Here is a 25764-nt window from a genome sequence, read left to right on the forward strand (position 1 = left end):
TACATTTCTAATAAATTTCACCGTGTTTGGAAAAACAGTGTGCCGGATTTTTTTCGAGACTATTAAGATATTTTTCCTGAGCACCTGTATATAACAGTCTGAGCCATTCCTTATCTGCTCTGGGTCGTTTTGGGGTTGCCATGGCTACAGGTCCATAATCCAGTATTGGATTATGTCTGTGTACAGGCTGGGGTTGTCAGGGGGTACATGGTGATGTTCCATTGCTGTCAATTTTGCCTTCCACTCCTTCTGAAGTCCCTGAGTTTTTGTCAGATTACCGGGATGTATTTGATGAGCCCAAATCCGGTGCCCTACCTCCTCATAGGGATTGCGACTGTGCTATTAATTTGATTCCTGGTAGTAAGTTTCCTAAGTTCCGACTGTTTAATTTATCTGTGCCAGAGCACGCCGCTATGCGGAGTTATATAAAGGAATCCTTGGAGAAAGGTCATATTCGCCCGTCGTCATCACCGTTGGGAGCAGGGTTCTTTTTTGTGGCCAAGAAGGATGGCTCTTTGAGACCTTGTATTGATTACCGCCTTCTTAATAAGATCACAGTCAAATTTCAGTACCCTTTGCCGCTGCTGTCTGATTTGTTTGCTCAGATTAAGGGGGCTAGTTGGTTCACCAAGATAGATCTTCGAGGGGCGTATAATCTTGTGCGAATTAAACAGGGCGATGAATGGAAAACAGCATTTAATACGCCCGAGGGCCATTTTGAGTACCTGGTTATGCCATTCGGGCTTTCTAATGCTCCATCTGTGTTTCAGTCCTTTATGCATGACATCTTCCGAGAGTACCTGGATAGATTCATGATTGTATATTTGGATGATATTCTGGTCTTTTTGGATGATTGGGAGTCTCATGTGAAGCAGGTCAGAAGGGTGTTCCAGGTCCTTCGTGCGAATTCCTTGTTTGTGAAGGGGTCAAAATGTCTCTTTGGAGTTCAGAAGGTTTCATTTTTGGGTTTCATTTTTTCCCCTTCTACTATCGAGATGGACCCTGTTAAAGTTCAGGCCATTTATGATTGGACTCAGCCGACATCTGTGAAGAGCCTGCAGAAGTTCCTGGGCTTTGCTAATTTTTACCGTCGCTTCATCGCTAATTTTTCTAGTGTTGCTAAACCGTTGACTGATTTGACCAAGAAAGGTGCTGATGTGGTCAATTGGTCCTCTGCGGCTGTAGAGGCTTTTCAGGAGTTGAAGCGTCGTTTTTCTTCTGCCCCTGTGTTGTGCCAGCCAGATGTTTCGCTCCCGTTTCAGGTCGAGGTTGATGCTTCTGAGATTGGAGCAGGGGCTGTTTTGTCGCAAAGAAGTTCTGATGGCTCGGTGATGAAACCATGTGCCTTCTTTTCTAGAAAATTCTCGCCTGCTGAGCGCAATTATGATGTTGGCAATCGAGAGTTGTTGGCCATGAAGAGGGCATTCGAGGAGTGGCGACATTGGCTTGAAGGAGCCAAGCATCGCGTGGTGGTCTTGACGGATCACAAGAATTTGACTTATCTTGAGTCTGCCAAACGGTTGAATCCTAGACAGGCTCGATGGTCGCTGTTTTTCTCCCGTTTTGATTTTGTGGTTTCGTACCTTCCGGGCTCTAAGAATGAGAAGGCTGATGCCCTGTCAAGGAGTTTTGTGCCTGACTCTCCGGGTGTTCCTGAGCCGGCGGGTATTCTCAAAGAGGGGGTAATTTTGTCTGCCATCTCCCCTGATTTGCGGTGGGTGCTGCAGAAGTTTCAGGCTGATAGACCTGACCGTTGTCCAGCGGAGAAGCTGTTTGTCCCTGATAGATGGACTAGTAGAGTTATCTCTTAGGTTCATTGTTCGGTGTTGGCGGGTCATCCTGGAATCTTTGGTACCAGAGATTTGGTGGCTAGATCCTTTTGGTGGCCTTCTTTGTCACGGGATGTGCATTCTTTTGTGCAGTCCTGTGGGACTTGTGCTCGGGCTAAGCCCTGCTGTTCTCGTGCCAGTGGGTTGCTTTTGCCCTTGCCGGTCCCGAAGAGGCCCTGGACGCATATTTCCATGGATTTTATTTCAGATCTCCCTGTCTCTCAAAGGATGTCGGTCATTTGGGTGGTTTGTGATCGCTTCTCTAAGATGGTCCATTTGGTACCCTTGTCTAAATTGCCTTCCTCCTCTGATTTGGTGCCATTGTTTTTCCAGCATGTGGTTCGTTTGCATGGCATTCTGGAGAACATCGTCTCGGACAGAGGTTCCCAGTTTGTTTCGAGGTTTTGGCGGTCCTTTTGTGCTAAGATGGGCATTGATTTGTCTTTTTCTTCGGCTTTCCATCCTCAGACAAATGGCCAAACCGAACGAACTAATCAGACTTTGGAAACATATCTGAGATGCTTTGTTTCTGCTGATCAGGATGATTGGGTGTCCTTCTTGCCTTTGGCTGAGTTCGCCCTTAATAATCGGGCCAGCTCGGCTACTTTGGTTTCGGCTTTTTTTCTGTAATTCTGGTTTCCATCCTCGTTTCTCTTCAGGGCAGGTTGAGCCTTCGGACTGTCCTGGTGTGGATACTGTGGTGGACAGGTTGCAGCAGATTTGGACTCATGTGGTGGACAATTTGACATTGTCCCAGGAGAAGGCTCAACATTTCGCTAACCGCCGGCGCTGTGTTGGTCCCCGACTTCGTGGTAGGGATTTGGTTTGGTTGTCGTCTCGTTATGTTCCTATGAAGGTTTCCTCTCCTAAGTTTAAGCCTCGTTTCATTGGTCCGTATAAGATTTCTGAAGTTCTCAATCCTGTGTCATTTAGTTTGGCCCTTCCAGCTTCTTTTGCCATCCATAATGTGTTCCATAGGTCGTTATTGCGGAGATACGTGGCGCCTATGGTTCCCTCCGTTGATCCTCCTGCCCCGGTGTTGGTCGAGGGGGAGTTGGAGTATGTGGTGAAGATTTTGGATTCTCGTATTTCGAGACAGAAACTCCAGTACCTGGTCAAGTGGAAGGGTTATGGTCAGGAAGATAATTCCTGGGTTTTTGCCTCTGATGTTCATGCTGCCGATCTAGTTTGTGCCTTTCATTTGGCTCATCCTGATCGGCCTGGGGGCTCTGGTGAGGGTTCGGTGACCCCTCCTCAAGGGGGGGTACTGTTGTGAATTCTGTTATCGAACTCCCTCCTGTGGTCATGAATGGTACTTCGGCGAGTTCTGTCCATGGACTCCCTCTGGTGGCTGTGAGTGGAGCTGCTGCTTCTGAGGTTCCTTCCACACGTGACGTAGTTTATTCTTTGGCTGGCTGCGCTATTTAACTCCACTCAGATCGTTACTCCATGCCAGCTGTCAATGTTCTTGTACTGGTTCAGTTCGCTCTTGGATCTTTCTGGTGACCTGTCTACTCCAGCAGAAGCTAAGTCCCTGCTAGTTAATTATTTGTTCATTGTTTCCTTGTCCAGCTTGCTTTCATGATTTTGTCTTGCTAGCTGGAAGCTCTGGGATGCAGAGTGGCACCTCCGCACCGTGAGTCGGTGCGGAGGTCTTTTTGCACACTCTGCGTGGTCTTTTTGTAGTTTTTTGTGCTGACCGCAAAGATACCTTTCCTATCCTCAGTCTGTTTAGTAAGTCTGGCCTCCCTTTGCTGAAACCTGTTTCATTTCTGTGTTTGTGACTTCATCTTAACTCACAGTCAATATATGTGGGGGGCTGCCTTTTCCTTTGGGGAATTTCTCTGATTTGTTTTCTGGGGATAGATCTAAGTTCCTGAATTTCAAAAATAATTGTAAACTGTTTCTAGGTTTGAAACTCCGCTCCTCTGGTGACCCCGTTCAACAAGTAAAAATCATTATTTCTTTGTTGCGTGGTGACCCTCAAGACTGGGCATTTTCCCTTGCGCCAGGAGATCCTGCATTGCATGATGTAGATGCGTTTTTTCTGGCGCTTGGATTGCTTTATGATGAACCAAATTCAATGATGTGACTTCATCTTAACTCACAGTCAATATATGTGGGGGGCTGCCTTTTCCTTTGGGGAATTTCTCTGAGGCAAGGTAGGCTTTATTTTCTATCTCTAGGGCTAGTTAGCTCTTAGGCTGTGAAGAGGCGTCTAGGGAGAGTTAGGTATGCTCCACGGCTATTTCTAGTTGTGTGATAGGATTAGGGGTTGCGGTCAGCAGAGCTCCCACTTCCCAGAGCTTGTCCTGTGTGAGTTTAACCATCAGGTCGTTCCGGGTGCTCCTAACCACCAGGTCCATAACACCCAGCCCTAATTCTAACCCTAATTGCAACCGTAGCCCTAGCCCTAACCTTAGTTCTAACCCTAGCTCTGACCCTAACCCTAGTGGAAAAATAAAAATAAATATATTTTATTTATTTCATTATTTTCCCTACCTATGAGGGTGGTAAGGGGGAACTTTATTTACTATTTTTTATTTTGATCACTGTGATATAACCTATCACAGTGATCAAAATGTACCTGTAATGAATCTGCTGGCTGGCAGATTCGGCGGGCGCACAACGCATGTGCCCGCCTTTTTGGAAAATGGCGGCACCCATCCTAGATGCCGGACGGACACCGGGAGGGACCCTGGGACTCCAGAGGTACGGGGGTGGGATCGGACAGCGGGGGGGCGCCGGACAGGACAGAGGGGAGAGGAGGGGAGAGGAAGACAGCGGAGGGCAGCGGAGCACAGAAGGAAGGGGAGGAAAGGCTGACAGCGGTGGCAGATCACCGCTGTCAGTCGGTGGAGGGGGCAGATCGTGGTTTCCAGCCATGGCCGATGATATTACAGCATCGGCCATGGCTGGATTGTATTATTTCACCAACTTTCATAGGTGAAATATTACAAATTGCTCTGATTGGCTGTTTCACTTTCAACAGCCAATCAAAGCAATCATAGCCACGTGTGGGCAAAGCCACCCCCCTGGGCTGAAGTACCACTCCCCCTGTCCCTGCAGATCAGGTGAAATTGGAGTTGACCCTTTAACCCAATCTGCAGGGACTCGATCCCTCCATGACGCCACATAAGCGTCACAGGTCGGATTGGCACCGACTTTCATGATGCCTACGTGGCATCACAGGTCGGGAAGGGGTAAATAATGGGAACAACAAAGCATAGCCGCCTGATGGCTCTCTATGAAAAGTGAGTCCCTCTTTCATAAATGAAACAGGATGTGTCTGATGATGTGTCACACAACACTTAGCCAAATAAGGTTGCAAAATGACATTGCCCAGTGAATGCATTTGTCTTGATTGAAAGCAATGGTAAAGTTGAAAAACGCATTAGTGCAGTCCATTCAACACATCCGTTAAACGGACTGCACTAACGCAAGTGCCAACGTTTGCACAGCGCTAGCGCAGATGGAGCATCTGCTAGCTCCATCTGTGCTAGCAGTGCGCTAGCAGTGACGGACCCGGAAACGCTGCAGCCCGCGTCTCAGGTCCGTCACTCAATGATGCGTCCTGTTATGATCTGGTGGTTTAGGAGCAACATGGAACGAGCTCTGAAGGAAGTGGTATCTGTACTGACCGCAGTCCCTAAGCTCAACACAACACTAGAAGTAGCCGTGGGATGCTCCTAACTCTCCCTAGGCACCTCGTCACAGCCTAAGAGCTAACTACCCCTAAAGATAGAAGCAAGAAAACTATCTTGCCTCAGAGAAAATCCCCAAAGGATAGATTAGCCCCCCACAAATAATGACTGTGAGTGGAGAGGGAAAAGACATACACAGAATGAAACCAGGATGAGCACAGGAGGCCAGTCTAGCTAGATAGATAGGACAGGATGGAATACTGTGCGGTCAGTATAAAACACTACAAAAATCCACGCAGAGATTACAAAAATCTCCACACCTGACTAAAGGTGTGGAGGGTAAATCTGCTTCCCAGAGCTTCGAGCAACACAGAGATAATTCATACTGATAAGCTGGACAAACATAGAAAGCACAGAACAGATAAGTCCACAATCTGTGGACAGAAAAGAGCAAGCAAGAACTTAGCTTTGCTGAACTGGTCAGGAAAACAGGGAAATCCAAAGAGATGTGAATCCAACCAGGAACCATTTACAAGTGGCACTGGCTGAAGGAAAGAGCCAGGCATAAATAGCCAAGCAGAAAAGACAATCAGTAGAAGCAGCTGCTGACAGCTAAATCCAAGGAGCAGCCATACCACTTGAAACCACAAGAGGGAGCCCAAGAGCAGAACTCACAAAAGTGCCACTTACAACCACCGGAGGGAGCCCAAGAGCGGAATTCACAACAGCGTCCTCCATTGAAAGTAATGGTGGCGTTAACGGACTACGTTACAAAGCGATATGCCGCGGTGTAACGTAGTCTGTTAAACGGGTCACACTGACGCTGTGTGAACCCAGCCTTACATTCAAATTATTAGCCTGGAAAGGATGTTCCTTAACATATTTCCTAGGAAAATCCATTTTGGCTTTGCTTTTGTATGTTTTATTGTGCGCCTGTAAAAGTGACATAAGACTCTAACAACATTGTTCACAGCTGTGACCTGGGAGTCAGAAATGCTTCTAGGAGTATTTCCCATGATGTTCCCATGTCATTTGAGCACTGTTCCTATCGATTTCAGACGTTTTTAGACCCTAAAAGGACCCCTGGGGGGGATCGCAGCAAAAATGCTTGGTTTTCCCATAGACTTATATTGGGCTCACCCGAGCATTCCATTTTGCTCGACCCGAGCCATGAGCAACCGAGCATTTTAGTGCTCGCCCATCACTAATGAAGCAGAGATAGTGTAAACTTTGGATCAACACTTCAAGATCAAAGACCTGGGAAATGTGAAACAGTACCTAGGAATACAGATGGAAAGAGTTAATCCAAGAACTAAACACATTGATGTGAAGTTTCACTTCTTGAGAGATCACCAGGAACAAGGAATCCTAAATTTAGAGTACTGCCCATGAAGATATGACAGAAGATATTTTCACAAAGGCACTGAATGCCTAAATATATCAGACTGATGAAGAAATTAGGCTTAATTGAATAAGTCCTTACTGTTGAGAAAGGATGTTGGCAGATATGCAACAGAAAAAGACTCATTTGTGAAGGTAATGCATATACTTGTTGTACTTTGGTTTCACTTTCTCTCTGGTAAAAGGTCCTTTAGACTTCCTGTTATGTTGTATTAAGAAGCTGATGCATGTACTTCATGTTCTGTGTACATAAAAGTTGAATTACCCAATGTAATCTTCTCTCACAAGTTTCTTCTGCGACCAAACTATGCAACAATTTACACTAGGACTACTTGCAGCGACTATGCAGCCAAAGTCACCAACGTAGCCAAGATAGACCTAACCAAATCCAACTGGTATTTTGAAAAGGTTTTGTTCTTGGGTGTTATCAATAGGGAGATATTAATAGGTCTAAAGGAAAACCTCTATAGAGAAAAATACCCATAAATCTTTTCATTTTGGTATGCTAAGAAATTGCACAAATAATTGATATACCAATAGTATAAATAATGTATTCAGATTATACCTTGACATTTTCTTAATTTCGTTAATGTTCCTTCATCTGGGAATAGAGAGTCTTGGAGGCTTTCATTTCCCAAATTCATTTCTTCCTCTATTCCACTTTCTGAAGATTGCCCACTGATAGTTCCCTCAGTCCGTCTTTTATAAGGATCCTCATTCGAGATTTTGCTGCTGTTTTGCTCCTGTTTTTGTACATCCACTAGAATGTTGGTAGACTGATGAAAGTGCTTCATGATAAATCCAACAAACCTCATGCCTTTTCTAGATGCGTCATTTACCTGCATAAAAACATTATGGTAAAACACCAGAATATCAAGCTCAGCTTGTACATGTACAGCAAATTATATATATTTTTTTACCTAATATTTAAAGAGAACCTGTTATCTGCTGTCCAAACTATAGCCAGCCATTTGTGGAGTATCATACTGTACGTTGAAATGTCTGCCGGAGACACTGTGTCTTGGATGACCAGTCTGATTCATGTCCATGGCGGCTTCTGCTTGCCTCAATCCCTTTGACTGACGGGTCTCTCCCTATGTGTGTGCTTGGGAAGAGAACTGTTGGAAGTGGGGAGTGATGATGCCATTGTGGAATTGTGGAACTGACATGAACTAGTCATCCAAGACATAGACAGTAGTGATGAGCGAGTGTACTCGTTGCTCGGGATTTCCTGAGGACGCTTGGATGATCTCCAAATATTTTTTAGTGCTCGGAGATTTAGTTTTCTTCGCCTCAGCTGCATGATTTACGGCTGCTGAACAGCCTGAATATATGTGGGAATTTCCTAACAAACAGACATTCCTCACATGTATTCAGCCTGTCTAGCAGCCGTAAATCATGCAGCTTCCGCAATGAAAACTAAATCTCCGAGCACTAACAAATACTCAGAGACCACCCGAGCGTGCTCAGGAAAACCCGAGCAACGAGTATACTCTCTCATCACTAATAGACAGCAAAGACAATAATGCAGCATGAATTAGATGACAGGTGCCCTTTATATATTATTAAAACAGCAAATGTATTCTATGATCTCAAATATAAGTTGCATATCCACCAAAGACACATACAGTAACAGCAGTGATGTTTTGGCCAGCAAGTTGCCTTATTCAAGCAATGGCTTGAAAAAAATCTCTTGCTGGCAAAAATAGAATAGCAGATAACTCACTAATCACTGGGTATGACTGCTAGGATCTCTAACGAATACAAGATTTGAGCTCTGAAACTCTGAGAGCAGAAAGGGGCTGCAGAGCCCTGTACTTGAGATTGCCGGGTCTACTAGGAGTTGGACGCCTAGCAATCAGCAATTATCCCCTATTCTTTAGTTAGAGGATAACTTGTTTCATTGGAAATAATCCTTTAATGCCAGTCTACCATATTCAGCATTACAAAGATATTAGTATGGCATGGTTTTGAAGAAGAAAGCATTATTTTGCACAATTGCAAATAAAAAAATGTTCAGGTTCTGTACAAAATATAAAGAAAACAAGTATGCAATGATTTGTAAATCTCTTATTAGTCACAACTAGAGATGGGTGATCCAGAACAGTAAAGTTCAGCATCTGTACTGAACACCTTCGGTTTGGGCACAAACTCCAAACACAGACTTCACCAGGAAGTCCGTGTTACTGTTCAGGTTCGGCCCCCTGAACACCCAGTGTAATGTAAATATTCATCAGCCGGCGCCTGTGCTCTAAACAAATAATTAGAAAAAAATAACATTGTAGGTTCCCTGTTATGACCTGGTGGTTAGGAGCACCCCGAATGACCTGATAGTTAAACCTCATACAGGACGAGCTCTGGGATGTGGGAACTCTGCTGACCGCAAGCCCTAATCCTATCACACACACTAGAAATAGCCGTGGAGCGCTCCTGACCAGACCTTATCTTCCTGACCATAACCCTTCCACTTGACCAGGTACTGAAGTTTCCGTCTCGAAACACGAGAATCCAAAATCTTCTCCACCACATACTCCAACTCCCCCTCAACCAACACCGGGGCAGGGGGATCAACGGAGGGAACCATAGGCGCCACGTATCTCCGCAACAACGACCTATGGAACACATTATGGATGGCAAAAGAAGCTGGAAGGTCCAAACGAAATGACACAGGATTAAGAACTTCAGAAATCTTATAAGGCCCAATGAAACAAGGCTTAAACTTAGGAGAGGAAACCTTCATAGGAACGTGACGAGATGACAACCAAACCAAATCCCCAACACGAAGTCGGGGACCAACACAATGCCGGCGGTTAGCGAAACGTTGAGCCTTCTCCTGGGACAATGTCAAATTGTCCACCACATGAGTCCAAATCCGCTGCAACCTGTCCACCACCGCATCCACACCAGGACAGTCCAAAGGCTCAACCTGCCCTGAAGAGAAAGGAGGATGTAAACCAGAATTACAAAAAAAAGGAGAAACTAAAGTAGCCGAGCTGGCCCGATTATTGAGGGCGAACTCAGCCAAAGGCAAGAAGGACACCCAATCATCCTGATCAGCAGAAACAAAGCATCTCAGATATGTCTCCAAAGTCTGATTAGTTCGTTCGGTTTGGCCATTAGTCTGAGGATGGAAAGCCGAAGAAAAAGACAAATCAATGCCCATCTTAGCGCAAAAGGACCGCCAAAACCTTGAAACAAACTGGGAACCTCTGTCCGAGACGATGTTCTCTGGAATGCCATGCAAACGAACCACATGCTGGAAAAACAATGGCACCAAATCAGAGGAGGAAGGCAATTTAGATAAGGGTACCAAATGGACCATCTTAGAGAAGCGATCACAAACCACCCAAATGACCGACATCCTTTGAGAAACAGGGAGATCTGAAATAAAATCCATGGAAATATGCGTCCAGGGCCATTTCTGGATCGGCAAGGGCAAAAGCAACCCACTGGCACAAGAACAGCAGGGCTTAGCCCGAGCACAAGTCCCACAGGACTGCACAAAAGAACGCACATCCCGTGACAAAGAAGGCCACCAAAAGGATCTAGCCACCAAATCTCTGGTACCAAAGATTCCAGGATGACCAGCCAACACTGAACAATGAATCTCAGAGATAACTCTACTAGTCCATCTATCAGGGACAAACAGTTTCTCCGTAGGACAACGGTCAGGTCTATCAGCCTGAAACTTTTGCAGTACACGCCGCAAATCAGGGGAAATGGCAGACAAAATTACCCCTTCTTTAAGAATACCCGCCGGCTCAGGAACACCCGGAGAGTCAGGCACAAAACTCCTTGACAGGGCGTCAGCCTTCACATTCATAGATCCCGGAAGGTATGAAACCACAAAATCAAAACGGGAGAAAAAGAGGGACCATCGAGCCTGTCTAGGATTCAACCGTTTGGCAGACTCGAGATAAGTTAAATTCTTGTGATCCGTCAAGACCACCACGCGATGTTTAGCTCCTTCAAGCCAATGTCGCCACTCCTCGAATGCCCACTTCATGGCCAACAACTCCCGATTGCCCACATCATAATTGCGCTCAGCAGGCGAGAATTTTCTAGAAAAGAAGGCACAGGGTTTCATCACCGAGCCATCAGAACTTCTTTGCGACAAAACAGTCCCTGCTCCAATTTCAGAAGCATCAACCTCAATCTGAAAAGGGAGCGAAACATCTGGCTGGCACAACACAGGGGCAGAAGCAAAACGTCGCTTCAACTCCTGAAAGCCTCTACAGCCGCAGAGGACCAATTAACCACATCAGCACCTTTCTTGGTCAAATCAGTCAACGGTTTAGCAATACTGGAAAAATTAGCGATGAAGCGACGATAAAAATTAGCAAAGCCCAGGAACTTCTGCAAGCTCTTCACAGATGTAGGCTGAGTCCAATCGTGAATGGCCTGAAATTTAACAGGGTCCATCTCAATAGTAGAAGGGGAAAAAATGAAACCCAAAAATGAAACCTTCTGAACACCAAAGAGACACTTTGACCCCTTCACAAACAAGGAATTCGCACGAAGGACCTGGAACACCATTCTGACCTGCTTCACATGAGACTCCCAATCATCCGAAAAGACCAAAATGTCATCCAAATATACAATCATGAATCTATCCAGTTACTCTCGGAAGATGTCATGCATAAAGGACTGAAACACAGATGGAGCATTAGAAAGCCCGAATGGCATAACAAGGTACTCAAAATGGCCCTCGGGCGTATTAAATGCCGTTTTCCATTCATCACCCTGTTTAATTCGCACAAGATTATACGCACCACGCAGATCTATCTTGGTGAACCAACTAGCCCCCTTAATCCGAGCAAACAAATCAGACAGCAGCGGCAAAGGATACTGAAATTTGACTGTGATCTTATTAAGAAGGCGGTAATCAATACAAGGTCTCAAAGAACCATCCTTCTTGGCCACAAAAAAGAACCCTGCTCCCAATGGTGACGACGACGGACGAATATGACCCATCTCCAAGGATTCCTTTATATAACTCTGCATAGCGGCGTGCTCTGGCACAGATAAATTAAACAGACGGCCCTTAGGAAACTTACTACCAGGAATCAAATTAATAGCACAGTCGCAATCCCTATGAGGGGGTAGGGCACCGGATTTGGGCTCTTCAAATACATCCCGGTAATCTGATAAAAACTCAGGGACTTCAGAAGGAGTGGAAGGCGAAATAGACAGCAATGGAACATCACCATGTACCCCCTGACAACCCCAGCTGGACACAGACATAGATTTCCAATCCAATACTGGATTATGGACCTGTAGCCATGGCAACCCCAAAACGACCACATCATGCAGATTATGCAACACCAAAAAGCGAATATCCTCCTGATGTGCAGGAGCCATGCACATGGTCAATTGAGTCCAGTACTGAGGCTTATTCTTGGCCAAAGGCGTAGCATCAATTCCTCTCAATGGAATAGGATACTGCAAGGTCTCCAAGAAAAAACCACAGCGCCTGGCAAACTCCACATCCATCAAATTCAGGGCAGCGCCTGAATCCACAAATGCCATTACCGAATAGGACGACAGAGAGCAAATAAGAGTAACGGACAAAAGAAATTTAGACTGTACCGTACCAATGGTGACAGACCTAGCGAACCGCTTAGTGCGCTTAGGACAATCGGAGATAGCATGAGTGGAATCACCACAGTAAAAACACAGCCCATTCCGACGTCTGTGTTCTTGCCTTTCAGCTCTGGTCAAAGTCCTATCACACTGCATAGGCTCAGGCCTATGCTCAGAGAAGACCGCCAGATGGTGCACAGCTTTGCGCTCACGCATGCGCCGATCGATCTGAATGGCCAAAGACATAGACTCATTCAGACCAGCAGGCGTGGGAAATCCCACCATGACATCCTTAAGGGCTTCAGAAAGACCCTTTCTGAAAATTGCTGCCAGGGCACATTCATTCCACTGAGTAAGCACAGACCACTTTCTAAACTTCTGACAGTACACCTCCACTTCATCCTGACCCTGACACAAAGCCAGCAAGATTTTCTCTGCCTGATCCACTGAATTTGGTTCATCATAAAACAATCCAAGCGCCAGAAAAAACGCATCAACATCACGCAATACAGGATCTCCTGGCGCAAGGGAAAATGCCCAGTCTTGAGGGTCACCACGCAACAAAGAAATAATGATTTTTACTTGTTGAGCGGGGTCACCAGAGGAGCGGGATTTCAAAGCTAGAAACAGTTTACAATTATTTTTGAAATTCAAGAACCTAGATCTATCCCCAGAATATAAGTCAGGAATAGGAATTCTAGGCTCTAACATAGGATTCTGAACCACAAAATCTTGAATGTTTTGTACCCTTGTAGTGAGATGATCCACACAAGAGGACAGACCTTGAATGTCCATACCTACACCTGTGTCCTGAACCACCCAAAGGTCTATGGGAAAAGAGAAACAAAACACAGTGCAAAGAAAAAAAAATGGTCTCAGAAGTTCTCTTATCCCTCTATTGAGATGCATTAATACTTTGGGCCAGCTGTACTGTTATGACCTGATGGTTAGGAGCACCCGGAATGACCTGATAGTTAAACCTTATACAGGACGAGCTCTGGGATGTGGTAACTCTGCCGACCGCAAGCCCTAATCCTATCACACACACTAGAAATAGCCGTGGAGCGCTCCTGACCAGACCTAGGTGCCTCGTCACAGCCTAAGAACTATCTAGCCCTAGAGAGGAAAATAAAGCCTACCTTGCCTCAGAGAAATTCACCCAAAGGTAAAGGAAGCCCCCCACATATATTGACTGTGAGTAAAGATGAAAGTCACAAACGCAGAAAATGAAACAGGTTTCAGCAAAGGGAGGCCAGACTTACTAGATAGACAGAGGATAGGAAAGGTAACTTTGCGATCAACACAAAAACCTACAAAAGACCACGCAGAGTGTGCAAAAAAGACCTCCGCACCGACTCACGGTGCGGAGGGACCACTCTGCATCCCAGAGCTTCCAGCTAGCAAGACAAAATCATGATAACTAGCTGGACAAGAAAACAAAGAACAAATAATGACTATCAGGAACTTAGCTTCTGCAGGAGAAGGCAGGTCACCAGAGAGATCCAGGAGCGAACTGAACAAATGCAAAAACATTGACAGCTGGCATGGAGTAACGATCTGAGAGGAGTTAAATAGAGCAGCCAACCAAAGGATAAACCACGTCACCTGTGTAAGGAACCTCAGAAGCCGCAGCTTCACTCATAGCCACCAGAGGGAGCCCATAGACAGAACTCGCCGAAGTACCATTCACGAACACAGGAGGGAGCTCGACAACAGAATTCACAACAGTTCCCCTGTATTTTTGATAACCAGCCAGGCAAAACTGATAGCTGCAGGCTGCAACCCTCAGCTGTCAGCTTTAGCAAGGTTGATTATCAAGAATAGAGTGGTCCCCACGCTGTATTTTTAAAATTATTTAAATAAATAATTTTAAAAATGGAGTGGGGTCACCCCATTTTTGACTACAAGCCAAGCTAATGCAGTCAACTGAGGGCTGGTATTCCCAAGCTGGTAAGGGGCCATGGATATTGCCCCCCCCCCCCAGCCTAGAAATAGCAGCCTGCAGCCGCTCAAAAAAGGCGCATCTATTAGATGTGCCAATTCTGACACTTTACCCAGCTCTTTCCACTTGCCCTTTCACGATGGCAAGTGGGGTTCATATTTGTGAGGTTGATGTCACCTTTGTATTGTCCGTCGACATCAAGCCCACACCTTGGTAATGGAGTGGCATCTATAAGATACCAGACATGGATTGCGGCGTGTGACAGAATGACGTACAGGTGAGGGATATGGTTGTTTTACATTTTTCTTTTATTACAGTAGACGAGGGATTCAGTGGAATTAGGTGCTAGTTGAGTATAACTATGTTTGTAATTTTTAAATGAAAAAGTGTGTGTTTTTTTACTTCAAATAAAGGACATTACTGTTGCTATGTGTTTATGTACAATATAACTATAGGATTAGTAATGGACAGGCATCTTATAGATGCCACTCCATTACTAAGCTGTAGGCTTGATGTCCCCAGACAATACAAAGGTGACATCAACCTCACAAATATGAACCCCACTTGCCACCGCCACAAGGCAAGTGGGAAGAGCCAGGCAAGGTGCCAGAATTAGCACATCTAATACATGCACCTTTTCTGGGTGGCTGCAGGCTACTATTTTTAGACTGGGGGGCAATGTCCATGGACTTTACCAGACTGAGAATACCAGCCCCCAGCTGTCAGCTTTAGCTTGACTGGTTATAAAAAACTAGATGGTGGCCCGATTCTAATGCAACGGGTATTCTAGAATATGTATGTATGTATGTACGTCGCGCTTAGCACAGCCACGTAGTATATAACACAGCTACATAGCATACAACACAGCCACATAGTATATAACACAGACAGCCACGTAGTATATAGCACAGCCAGCCACGTAGTATATAGCACAGCTACATAGTATATAGCACAGCCACATAGTATATAGCACAGCCATGTAGTATATAACACAGACAGCCACGTAGTCTATAGCACAGCCATGTAGTATATAGCACAGCCACATAGTACATAGCACAGCCACATAGTATATAGCAGCCACATAGTATATAGCAGCCACATAGTATATAGCACAGCTCACGTAACACAGACAGCCACGTAGAATAAAGCAAAGCCATGTAGTATATAGCAGCCACATAGTATATAGCAATATACGAAAACGTGGAAACTCCAGCTCAAAAAATGGTGAAAATCTTTATTAGTCCATCTTCATTTAAAAGGACATCCTTACAGGTTACTAAGGACACCGGTGGTTACAATTCATGTAACCACCGGTGTCCTTAGTAACCTGTAAGGATGTCCTTTTAAATGAAGATGGACTAATAAAGATTTTCACCATTTTTTGAGCTGGAGTTTCCACGTTTTCGTATATTGCTGCTGCTTGGCGTCTTGGTCTGGACGCATCTCCGTGCTCAATCATCTATGGTCTGGTTGGTGAGCTGGCTACGGCTTTGTGCCGTTTTTTTCTCTTTATTACACATAGTATATAGCAGCCACATAGTATATAACACAGCCCATGTAATATATAGCACAGCCCTCGCAGTATATAACACAGGCCACATAGTATATAACACAGCCCATGCAGTATATAACACAGCCCACGTAGCATATAGCAGCCAGGCAGTATATAACACAGCCCACGTAATATATAGCACAGCCCACGTAGTATATAACACAGCACACGTAGTATATAACACAGGCCATGCAGTATATAATACAACCCCCGCAGTATATAACACTTCCCATGTAGTGTATAGCAGCCAGGCAGTATATAACATAGCCCACATCATATATAGCACTGCCCACATAGTATATAGCACAGCCCACGTAGTATATAACACAGCACATGTAGTATATAACACAGGCCACGCAGTATATAACACAACCCACGCAGTATATAACACAGCTCACACAGTATATAACACAGCCCACACAGTATATAACACAGCCCACGTAGTATATAGCAGTGTGGGCACCATATCCCTGTTAAAAAAAATAAAAAAATAAAAAAAAGTTATATACTCACCCTTTGGCGTCCAACGAAGCTGTCCCGATGCGCGCAATGCTGCCGCCAGCTTCCGTTCCCAGTGATGCATTGCGAAATTACCCAGATGACTTAGCGGTCTCGTGAGACCACTAAGTCATCTGGGTAATTTCGCAATGCATCACTGGGAAAGGAAGCTGGCGGCAGCATCGCGCACATCGGTGGACGTTGGAAGGTGACCAATCAGCGACGCGGGAATTCCATTACAGACAGACAGACAGACAAACAGGCAGAAGTACCCCTTAGATGACTATATAGATAGAGTGGGGGGACCCCACGCCATTTAAAAAAATTATTTATTTAAATAATTTTAAAAAACGGCATGGCGAGGACCCCTCTATTTTTGATAACCAGCCTTGCTAAGGCTGACAGCTCAGGGTGGCAGCTGCCAGTTTTGCCTGGCTGGTTATCAATAATACAGAGAAACCCATGCCGTTTTTTTAATTTAAATTATTTATTTAGAGTGCAGGCAACTGGCTGATGAATACTCCCATCCCCCACAACTGCTCTCGCTTTTATTAGTAGCAGCACATGTAGGCTAATGGGAGCAGTAGTCCTATCAGCCAAAGCCAGTGACCAGAGATAAACTTTTCACCTCAGATCACAACTGCTGTCATGTGACAGCGTGGGAACTGCGGCTGTTGGACTGGTGGTGATGATTTTACTACCGATCAGAGGCAATGTTTGCCGCAAATATTGGATGCTCGAGCCCCAGTCCGGGTTCGAGTCCTGGTACTGCTCTGGTACCCAAACCCAAACTTTTTTTTAACTGTTCACCTGAACCTGCAGGACCCAAACATCAAGGGGTCTACCTATCTCTAGTCACAACATAACATAGAACACAGATCAGAAGGTAAACATTGGACATTTTTTCATTTCGTTTGAAAAATTTAACTTATTTAGAACTTGATGGCAGCAAAACATCTAAAAAAAGATGGGACAGGGTTAGTAAAAGGCTAGAAAAGTAAGTGGTATTAATGACAAATAGCTGGTTGTGCAAATCTGATTCACTGGTGCAAATCACTACGTGGGTTCAGGAATGCTTCCAGAAATTATCAGTGAGCATAGTTTGCTGTGCAATCATTAAATGTTATTAACCTTCAGATATAGGCTTAATCTGCATGTTAAAAGTGTTCCAATGCTGTCTGGTCACCTTACTGAAAGTGCGGCTACCAGAAGGAAAGCTTTCAGTTATGGTAACATGCACAGGGCGGCTTCAGGTCCCTTTCCCGATATCAATACTGAGCATTATACTGTATACAGATTTTATAATAACATAGGTTTCCAGCCAGACAATGTCTATGTCAGGGAAGGCCTTGCATATTTCAGCAAGAGAATACTAAACCACATACTGCATCCGTCACAACAAGTATGGTTTGCAGAAGAAGTGTTTGGGTGATGAACTGGCAACTTTCAGTCCAGACCTTTCACCAATAGGAATCATTAGGCACATTATTAAAGGAAAAAATCTGGAAAAGAAAATCCAGGCCTGTTCAGCAGCTAGAATCCTACATCAGACCATAAAGGGACAAAATGTGTCTCCCAAAACCTCCAACAATTGGTCTCCTCATTTACTAGACTGCTGTAAATAGAAAAAGGGGATGCTACACAATGGTAGACATGGCCCTGTCCCAACTTTGTTGAAATGTGTTGCTGCCATCAAATCATAACATTGGAAACAAGATTTTTTTTGCACATGAAATGGAAAAATATTTAACATTCACTGTCTAATCTGTGTTTTATGTTCTAGTGAAAATAAAATGTCTTTAGGATTCCAAATCATTGCAATCTTGTTTTCTTTATATTTTACACTGTAGCCCAACATTTTTATAATTGGAGTTGTTGATTATTTGTGGGGGAGCATCTTGAACATGCTGCTGTAATGCTGGTAGGTGTGGACCCACTGCGCCATGGGCTGGACTTACTGGATGGGCGTAACTAAATGACTACAAGGTGTTCACTAGAGCATCTGATAGTGAGGATAGGCTTTGCCGCCGGTAGCCACCAGGTACAACACCAGGGCAGTCCCCAGGTCTGCAGCAGCTGACTAGAGGATCAGGGGTGTGGATGTGAGGTGAGAAAGAAGCATAGACAGACGGTCCGAGGTCAGAGCAGACAGCACAGTATCAGTACATGTAGCTGATGTCAGGAGCTGAGAGTTCAGACAGGATGAGTAAACAAACTGGGTCAAAAATGGGAGAGTCAACAATACACAAGTGCTTAAACGGGACACTAGCACACAGACTGGCTAGAAACCAACATTCAGGCGAGGAGTGGTAGGATGGACTGCATAATATAGGCCCTGGTAGCACGGGATAGGTAGGGGAACCTAAACTCTGCAGGACACAGCAAGGTAAAAATCATGCAGAGACGGACCTTGCCCCCTAAAACTGAATGAATGCCGCATGGTGACTCAGTGGTTAGCACTGCAGCCTTGCAGCGCTGGGGTCCTGGGTTCAAATCCCACCAAGGACAACATCTGCAAGGTGTTTGTATGTTCTCCTCGTGTTTGCGTGGGTTTCCTCTGGGGTCTCCGGTTTTCTCCCACATTCCAAAGACATACTGATAGGGAATTTCGATTGTGAGCCCCATCGGGGACAGTGATGATAATGTGTGCAAACTGTAAAGCGCTGCGGAATATGTTAGCGCTAAATAAAAATAAAGTTTTTTTTTATGTAGATGCAACAGTGCTGTATGAAACATACTCAACAGTATAGCGTGACCTGAAAAGAAATTGCACGGTGAGTAGAGGGGCTCTGGGGAGGCGTTTGATTACTGTCGTGACACCAGCTTATACTATACAAAATTAGATCAGATATCTTGAGGAATTTCAAAGATGGGAAAACAAAATTAATTTGTGTACTGTATATACTGTAGGTAACAAGACAAGTGGTCAGGGATTGCTGTATTTCCTCAAGATTCCTCTCATATGCATACTAAGATTCAGGATATATATATATATAGTATATTATCTAAAAAAAACAGGGAAAAGTATAAGAAATTCAGAAAAGCAGAATATTCCTAACAAAGCACACTGTCGTTTGCTAAGAGCTTTGCTAAGAGCTTTGCTAATTCCTATGTTCAGGCCTGGTTTATTATGGAATAAATGGAAAGTCTGGGTAGCAGGACTGTCATTCTCTCATGTGCTATTAGTGTTTTTCATGGATAGAACATGCACTCGTTATTTTTTTAACATTGCAATTGGTGGTAGGAGTGTTACACATCTATTTTGCATTTACGAAAATCATGGATATAACACTGTAGTAAATATGTATAGATATGAATGTATGACTAGCAGAATTAACATCTGTCCTGAGACTGCAGTTCTCACAGCATATGTTATCCTGAGAAGGCAGTCTCCTGTCTCCAATCTTGCCAGGAGGCCTTGCTAAGAACCAGGAAGGGGAAACATTTCACACCTTCTGGCTCTTTTGAAGAGAGATGCCAATTACAGCCTGACACTATCTATCTGAGAAACCTTACACAAAGAGTTTCAGAGAAAATAATATATTTATTGGTGGAGTGGCCATGTCCAGTCACAAACCAGCAATTATAATATTAACCTGAGAGACTGGTCTAGAAATTTGACCTCCAGGTTGACTCTATAAATTAGGCCTAGACACAAAGAAAGATGTTCGCATGTGGGGGCAGCCTGGAAAGCTGATGTGATCCATTACATATTTATCCCTCCCCGAGGAACAGAGAATCAGAATGCAAAGTTCGATATTTATGTAAGTTATCCCATTATTTTATCACGGTTTTTGCATATTTGTATGTCACTTTTTATTCCCATATTTTATACCTTTTTATTGTAAGCACTGTACCTTTTCTATTAAAGCTTAAAACTTTAGTAAGTCTAAGCCTTGTATGCGCTAAAGAATCCATATCCTTAAAGTGTGTGATCCTTATGATTGGCAGACAGTAGTAGTAATATTTCCGGGACTCATCGCCCGTGTGATCGGTGAGTGGAAACAGCATGTATGAGCGGGGTGTGTGGACTGTGTCGGTGTGTGATTTATGCTCCCATTACAGCATAGGATAGAGATAGAATGCTGGACTGAGAGAAAGGAGATAGATTAACCCTTGCAGGCGCAACCCCAAGACATGTGCTGAGAAGTGGGTACGTGACAAATCACTAACAGTAAAAATTGCAACACTGATGGGAATCTGATTTATAGCACTGTTTAACGCCTTCACAATATGCGGCAACTGCTGCTTCGCGCGGTGACTGAGATAAGATGGCTGCTGTCTCTGACAGTAGGCCATCCCTGCATGTTGCCCAAGGGGTGCTATACCACCTCCTCAATCAATTCTGACCAGCACATCACAGTGAAGTGACAAAGTTCTAAAAAGAAAAAAATACATGTGACATGCCATGAAAGCATCAATCACAGCAGTCACAATGGGTGAGGTGATCGCAATATTACCTCTCCTGCTTAACCCCTTTGGAGTTGATTGGCTGAACAATAGTTACCGATCAGTGCCAAAGGGGTTAATCTAAAATAGCTATCGCCACTCTGCAAGCCATCTGTCACAGTCAGCTGCAGCCGCTGACGCGGCTCAGCCCATAGACACCCCCACGCCGACCGACCATGACGGCGTGGGGCATGCGTCCCCCGGGGACACAATTCAGACCCTTTATACCGCAGAGGAGGACCCGGGCCTAGCCTACCTGAACTATTGGAGGGCAGAGACCGGAGACCGATGTTCTGTGGCAGCTGAGCATGTGGACAAGGAAAGAGACACGTAGGACTTGATTACACCGCACAACTTCAGGTATAAATAAAGGAAGGTTTACCAAACTAAAGTCACACAGTATATAAACCAAACATTACTATGCCAGGCTCCTGATTCCACACCTCCCAGAAGGGACCCCAAGACACCAACGGATCACGGAGGCACACATAGGCGGGACATCAGGACACAGGCAGGACATCAGGGTACACAAGGTTATCAGGACATCAGGGTAGGACATCAGGAATACCAGATAGACATCTGGGATACTGGCGTGGCAGCCCAAGTTATCGGCTGGGACACTGGCGTGGCAGCCCAGGGCATCAGTTACATCAGGACATCAGACACAGGAAGGACATCAGGGTACATGAGGTCATCAGGACATCAGGGTACACGAGGTCATCAGGACATCAGTGTAGGACATCAGGAATACCGGATAGACATCTGGGACACTGGCGTGGCAGCCCAGGTTATTGGCTGGGACACTGGCGTGGCAGCACAGGGCATCAGTTACGTCAGGACATCAGACACAGGAAGAACATCAGGGTACACGAGGTCATCAGGACACAGGCAAAACATCAGGGTACAGACAGGGCATCAGGACATCTGGACCCAGGGTCACCAGCAGACATCAGACAGAAGTCGTTCGGTTCCAGACATCCGACACGACCTACAGGCACACCACAGTCATCAGGCTCCAAGCTCCAGGCAGCGGTCATCAGGTTCCAGACTGCGGTCATCAGGCTCCAGGCATCGGACCTAGGAAGGAACTCAAGTGGGATGGTGCTAGAACCGCAAGATTTTCTGGACCTGCCAGGAGCTAACAATGCATGGTAGTCAGAGTAGTAGATGATCAGCCGAAACACCGGTTACAAGAAACTCAAAGTCACTGGGTGTGAGGCTCCAGACACAGAGGGATTCCAGGAACATAACACAGCAGACACAGTTCAGACAGGGTCAGGTACAGGACAGGTACAGGATCAATGATTCGGGCCTGGATATACCGCCTCCAGGACAGGCGCCAGAATAGGACAAAACAGGAATCAAAGCAAGGACTTTGGTTCCAAAACATAGATAGGAGAGGTGCAGGAATACAAATACACATAGCAAAGTTCAAGAGCTTTTTTGAGTAGCTCAGCCCCCACCCATAGGGCAGGGGAACTTTATATAGGAGCTGCCCCTCAGCAATTGGCTGGGGACAGCATTTCAAGTACACACACTAACAATGATAAAAGCAAGGGAGGTGTGGCCACGCAAGCCCTTAGCACAAACAGAAACCATTACAGCACAATCAGTGCAGGTTCATTTCAAAGGGAGGCTAAAATTCTGACAATACCTGCCCAGTAAGAGGGCCAGGTATGGAATAAAACTGTACAAACTGTGCAAAAGTACCTCAGGGTACACCCATAGATGTAGGGTCTACAAAGGGAAGGACACCCAGACTGACCCCCCTAAATGCACCCATATCCTGGGGGTGAGTGGGAAAATTGTGTGGGAATTGCTGCACCCACTGCTGGATAAGGGTTATCAGCCTCTATGTAGATAACTTTTACACCAATATCCCACAGTTTAAGAAACTCTCTGTCAGAAGTACTATTGCATGAGGCACCGTGTGAAAAAATCAGACAAGCCTCCCTAAGCCGCGAGGGTGACAGCAGAGCCCAATGCTGGTGTTCAAGTATAAGGAAAAAATGTATGTCCTTATGTTGACCACCATACACCGTGACAACAGCTCCCTTGTCACTGTCCGAGGTACCACAACACAAGTCCCAAAGCCAGATTGTGTCCTGGATTATAATAAGCACATGATGATGAAGAGCTCTCAGATCAGGTCCTCAACCATACAGTGCCATGCGAAAAGCTAAAGTATGGGACAAAAAATTGTCAGCACACATTGCACAAATGGCACTGTACAATTATTTTGTGCTGTTTTGATCTGCAGGCAAAACGAGGACCTCCCTTCAGTTTCAGGAGGTAGCCATCCAGGCTATAATGTTTGGCAATCAGGAAGGTAATGGTCCCCGTACCTCCGTGAGAGGTTCCCCAAACAGCGAAGAAGGGAAGATCACAAAAATGTGCAGGGTATGCTCCAAGAGGGGAATCCACAAAGATACAAATTATCATTGTGAAACATGCCTTAAGAAACTTGGCCTTTGCCTGTAGGATTGCTTTAAAGCGTACCACAAGTCCACAAATTAATACATTTTTTTTACTCTGTTGACACAACACACTTTTATAATCTGATGTATTCCGCACAACTTACTCATACCACCACATTATAAATTCATACACCAGTAAAACCAAAAACATTATAATCATTACTATAACTATGCCTCTAGATACATTCATTGAGGAGTCTAGATTCAAAAATAGGGTCACTTGTGGGGAATATCCACTGTTTAGGCACATCAGAGACTCTCCAAGCATAGCAAGCATGGCAGTCCATTTCATCAAAGTCTGCACTCCAAACCATCACTCTTTCCATTGCGAGCCATGCTGTGCACCCAAACAGTAGTTGTTCACCAACTCAGGGGAAATTGCACAACAATTTTTGGGGTCCATTTTCTCCTGATTCCCTTGTGAAAATAAAAAGATTGGGGCTAAAAATATTTCTGTGGAAAAAATATGATTTTTTTTCATTTTCATGGCTCAACGTTATAAATTTTTGTGAAGCACTTTGGGGTTCAAGGTGTTTACCACACATGTAGATAAATTCCTTGGGGGGTCAAGTTTGCAAAATGGGGTCACATGTGCGGGTTTTCACTGTTTAGGCACATCAGGGGCTCTCCAAATGTGACATGGCGTCCACTCTTGATTCCAGCCAATTTTGCATTCAAAAAGTCAAACGGTGCTCCTTCCCTTCTGAGCCCTGCCATGCGCTCGAATAGTGGTCTTCTCCCACATATGGGGTATTGGCGTACTCAGGAGAAATTCTACAATAATTCTGCCATTCATTTTCTTCTGTTACCCTTGTAAAAATGAAAAATTAGAGATGGAAAAAATGTGATTTTTTATTTTCACAGCTCATTGTTATACATTTCTGTGGAGTACCTGGGGGTTCAAGGTGCTCACCACACATCTAGATAAGTTTTTTGAGGGGTGTAGTTTCCAAAATGGGGTCGCTAGTGGGGTTTTTTGACTGTCTCGGTCCGTCGGGCTCTCCAAACGCGACATGGCATCCACTCTCGATTCCCTTCCTGCCAAATCAGTTGTTTTCCCCCACATATGTGGAATTGGCGTACTCAGGAGAAATTCCACAACAAATTTTGGGGCCCATTTTCTCTTGTTACCATTGTGAAAATAAAAAAATGGGTCTAAAATAAAAATTTTATGAATAAAAGTTAAATGTTCATTTTTTACTTCCACATTGTTTCAGTTCCTGTGAAGCACCTGAAGGGTTAATAAACTTGTTGAATGTGGCTTTCAGCACCTTGAGGAGAGCAATTTTTAGAATGGTGTTACTTTTGTTTATTTTCTGTTATATAGGCCCCACAAAGTCTCTTCAAATGTGATGTGATCCCTAAAAAAAATGGTTTTGTATATTTTGTTGGAAAAATTAGAAATCGCTGGTCAACTTTTAACCCTTCTAACTTCCTAACAATGGAAAATTATGTTTCAAAATGTTTCTGAAGTAGACATTTGGAAAATGTTATTTAGTAACTATTTTGTGTGACATAAATCTGGTTTAAGACAGATAAGGAGGATTTGCGGATAATCTGCGCTGCTGGTATCCCATATAGTAAATCCAAATCCAGACAGAAAGTACATGCGGTTTTTCTTTTCTTGTCCTAATGAAGAGGTCTGTAGTACTCTGAAACGCGTAGACTAAAAAATAAATAAAGAATAACCGCATGTACTTTCTGTATGGATTGGGATTTATTATATGGGATATCCACAAATCCTCCTCATCTGTGTTTTCCAGGTCTGGACACCCATTGGACCTGCAGCAGCTGGATGTATAAGTGATTGAAATGTTGTGTATACACAACTAAATCAGGTTAGTATAACCTTATTTAAACAGCTTTATCTCAATTGGCTAAAACCCTATTGCGCTGTCTTTTTCCTCCTAGCTTTTTTCTGTAACTCTGGTTTAAGGACATATAAATGAAAAGTTTGAAAATTGCGAAATTTTCACCAAATTTGTGATAGTTTCACAAATAAAAGCAAACAATATCGACAAATTTTACCACCATTATGAAGTACAATATGTCACAAGAAAACAATACCAGAATCAGTGGGATCCGTTCCAGAGTTATGACCTCATAAAATGACACTGGTCAGAATTGAAAAAATTGGCCTGGTCAGGTAAGTGAAAACAGGCTTCAGTGTGAAGGGGTTAAATAGGTCTGTTTTTTATGTATGAAATGTGGCCTAATAAAAATTTGTAAAGCTAAATATCAGTCAAAAGACATAAACAGAGAGTGAAAATTAAACCAAGTGAACATGCTAGCATAATTAAGAAAGAATGGGACAAGTAACTACACCGGCCAATTGTGCATGTGTCCAAAGAAGTCGTTGTAGAAGTGACTCAATCTACATCATTAACCT

General features: G+C 44.4%; 1 protein-coding gene across 4 annotated transcripts in view; it reads right to left on the reverse strand.

Moving 5' to 3' along the window:
• The window catches only part of RFTN2 (raftlin family member 2), a 164806-nt gene that overhangs the window by 69044 nt on the left and 69998 nt on the right, over positions 1-25764 (reverse strand). For all 4 annotated transcript variants that reach the window (XR_011314694.1, XR_011314693.1, XM_069733883.1 and 1 more), the window contains exon 4: positions 7440-7713. Coding sequence is in view for 2 of the 4 variants with exons in the window: in XM_069733883.1 (XP_069589984.1) it covers positions 7440-7713 (274 nt within the window). In the remaining 2 variants the exon portion in view is untranslated. The remainder of the gene's footprint in view (positions 1-7439; positions 7714-25764) is intronic.

The sequence above is a fragment of the Ranitomeya imitator genome, chromosome 7, assembly GCF_032444005.1.
Source record: "Ranitomeya imitator isolate aRanImi1 chromosome 7, aRanImi1.pri, whole genome shotgun sequence".
Lineage (NCBI taxonomy): Eukaryota > Metazoa > Chordata > Amphibia > Anura > Dendrobatidae > Ranitomeya > Ranitomeya imitator.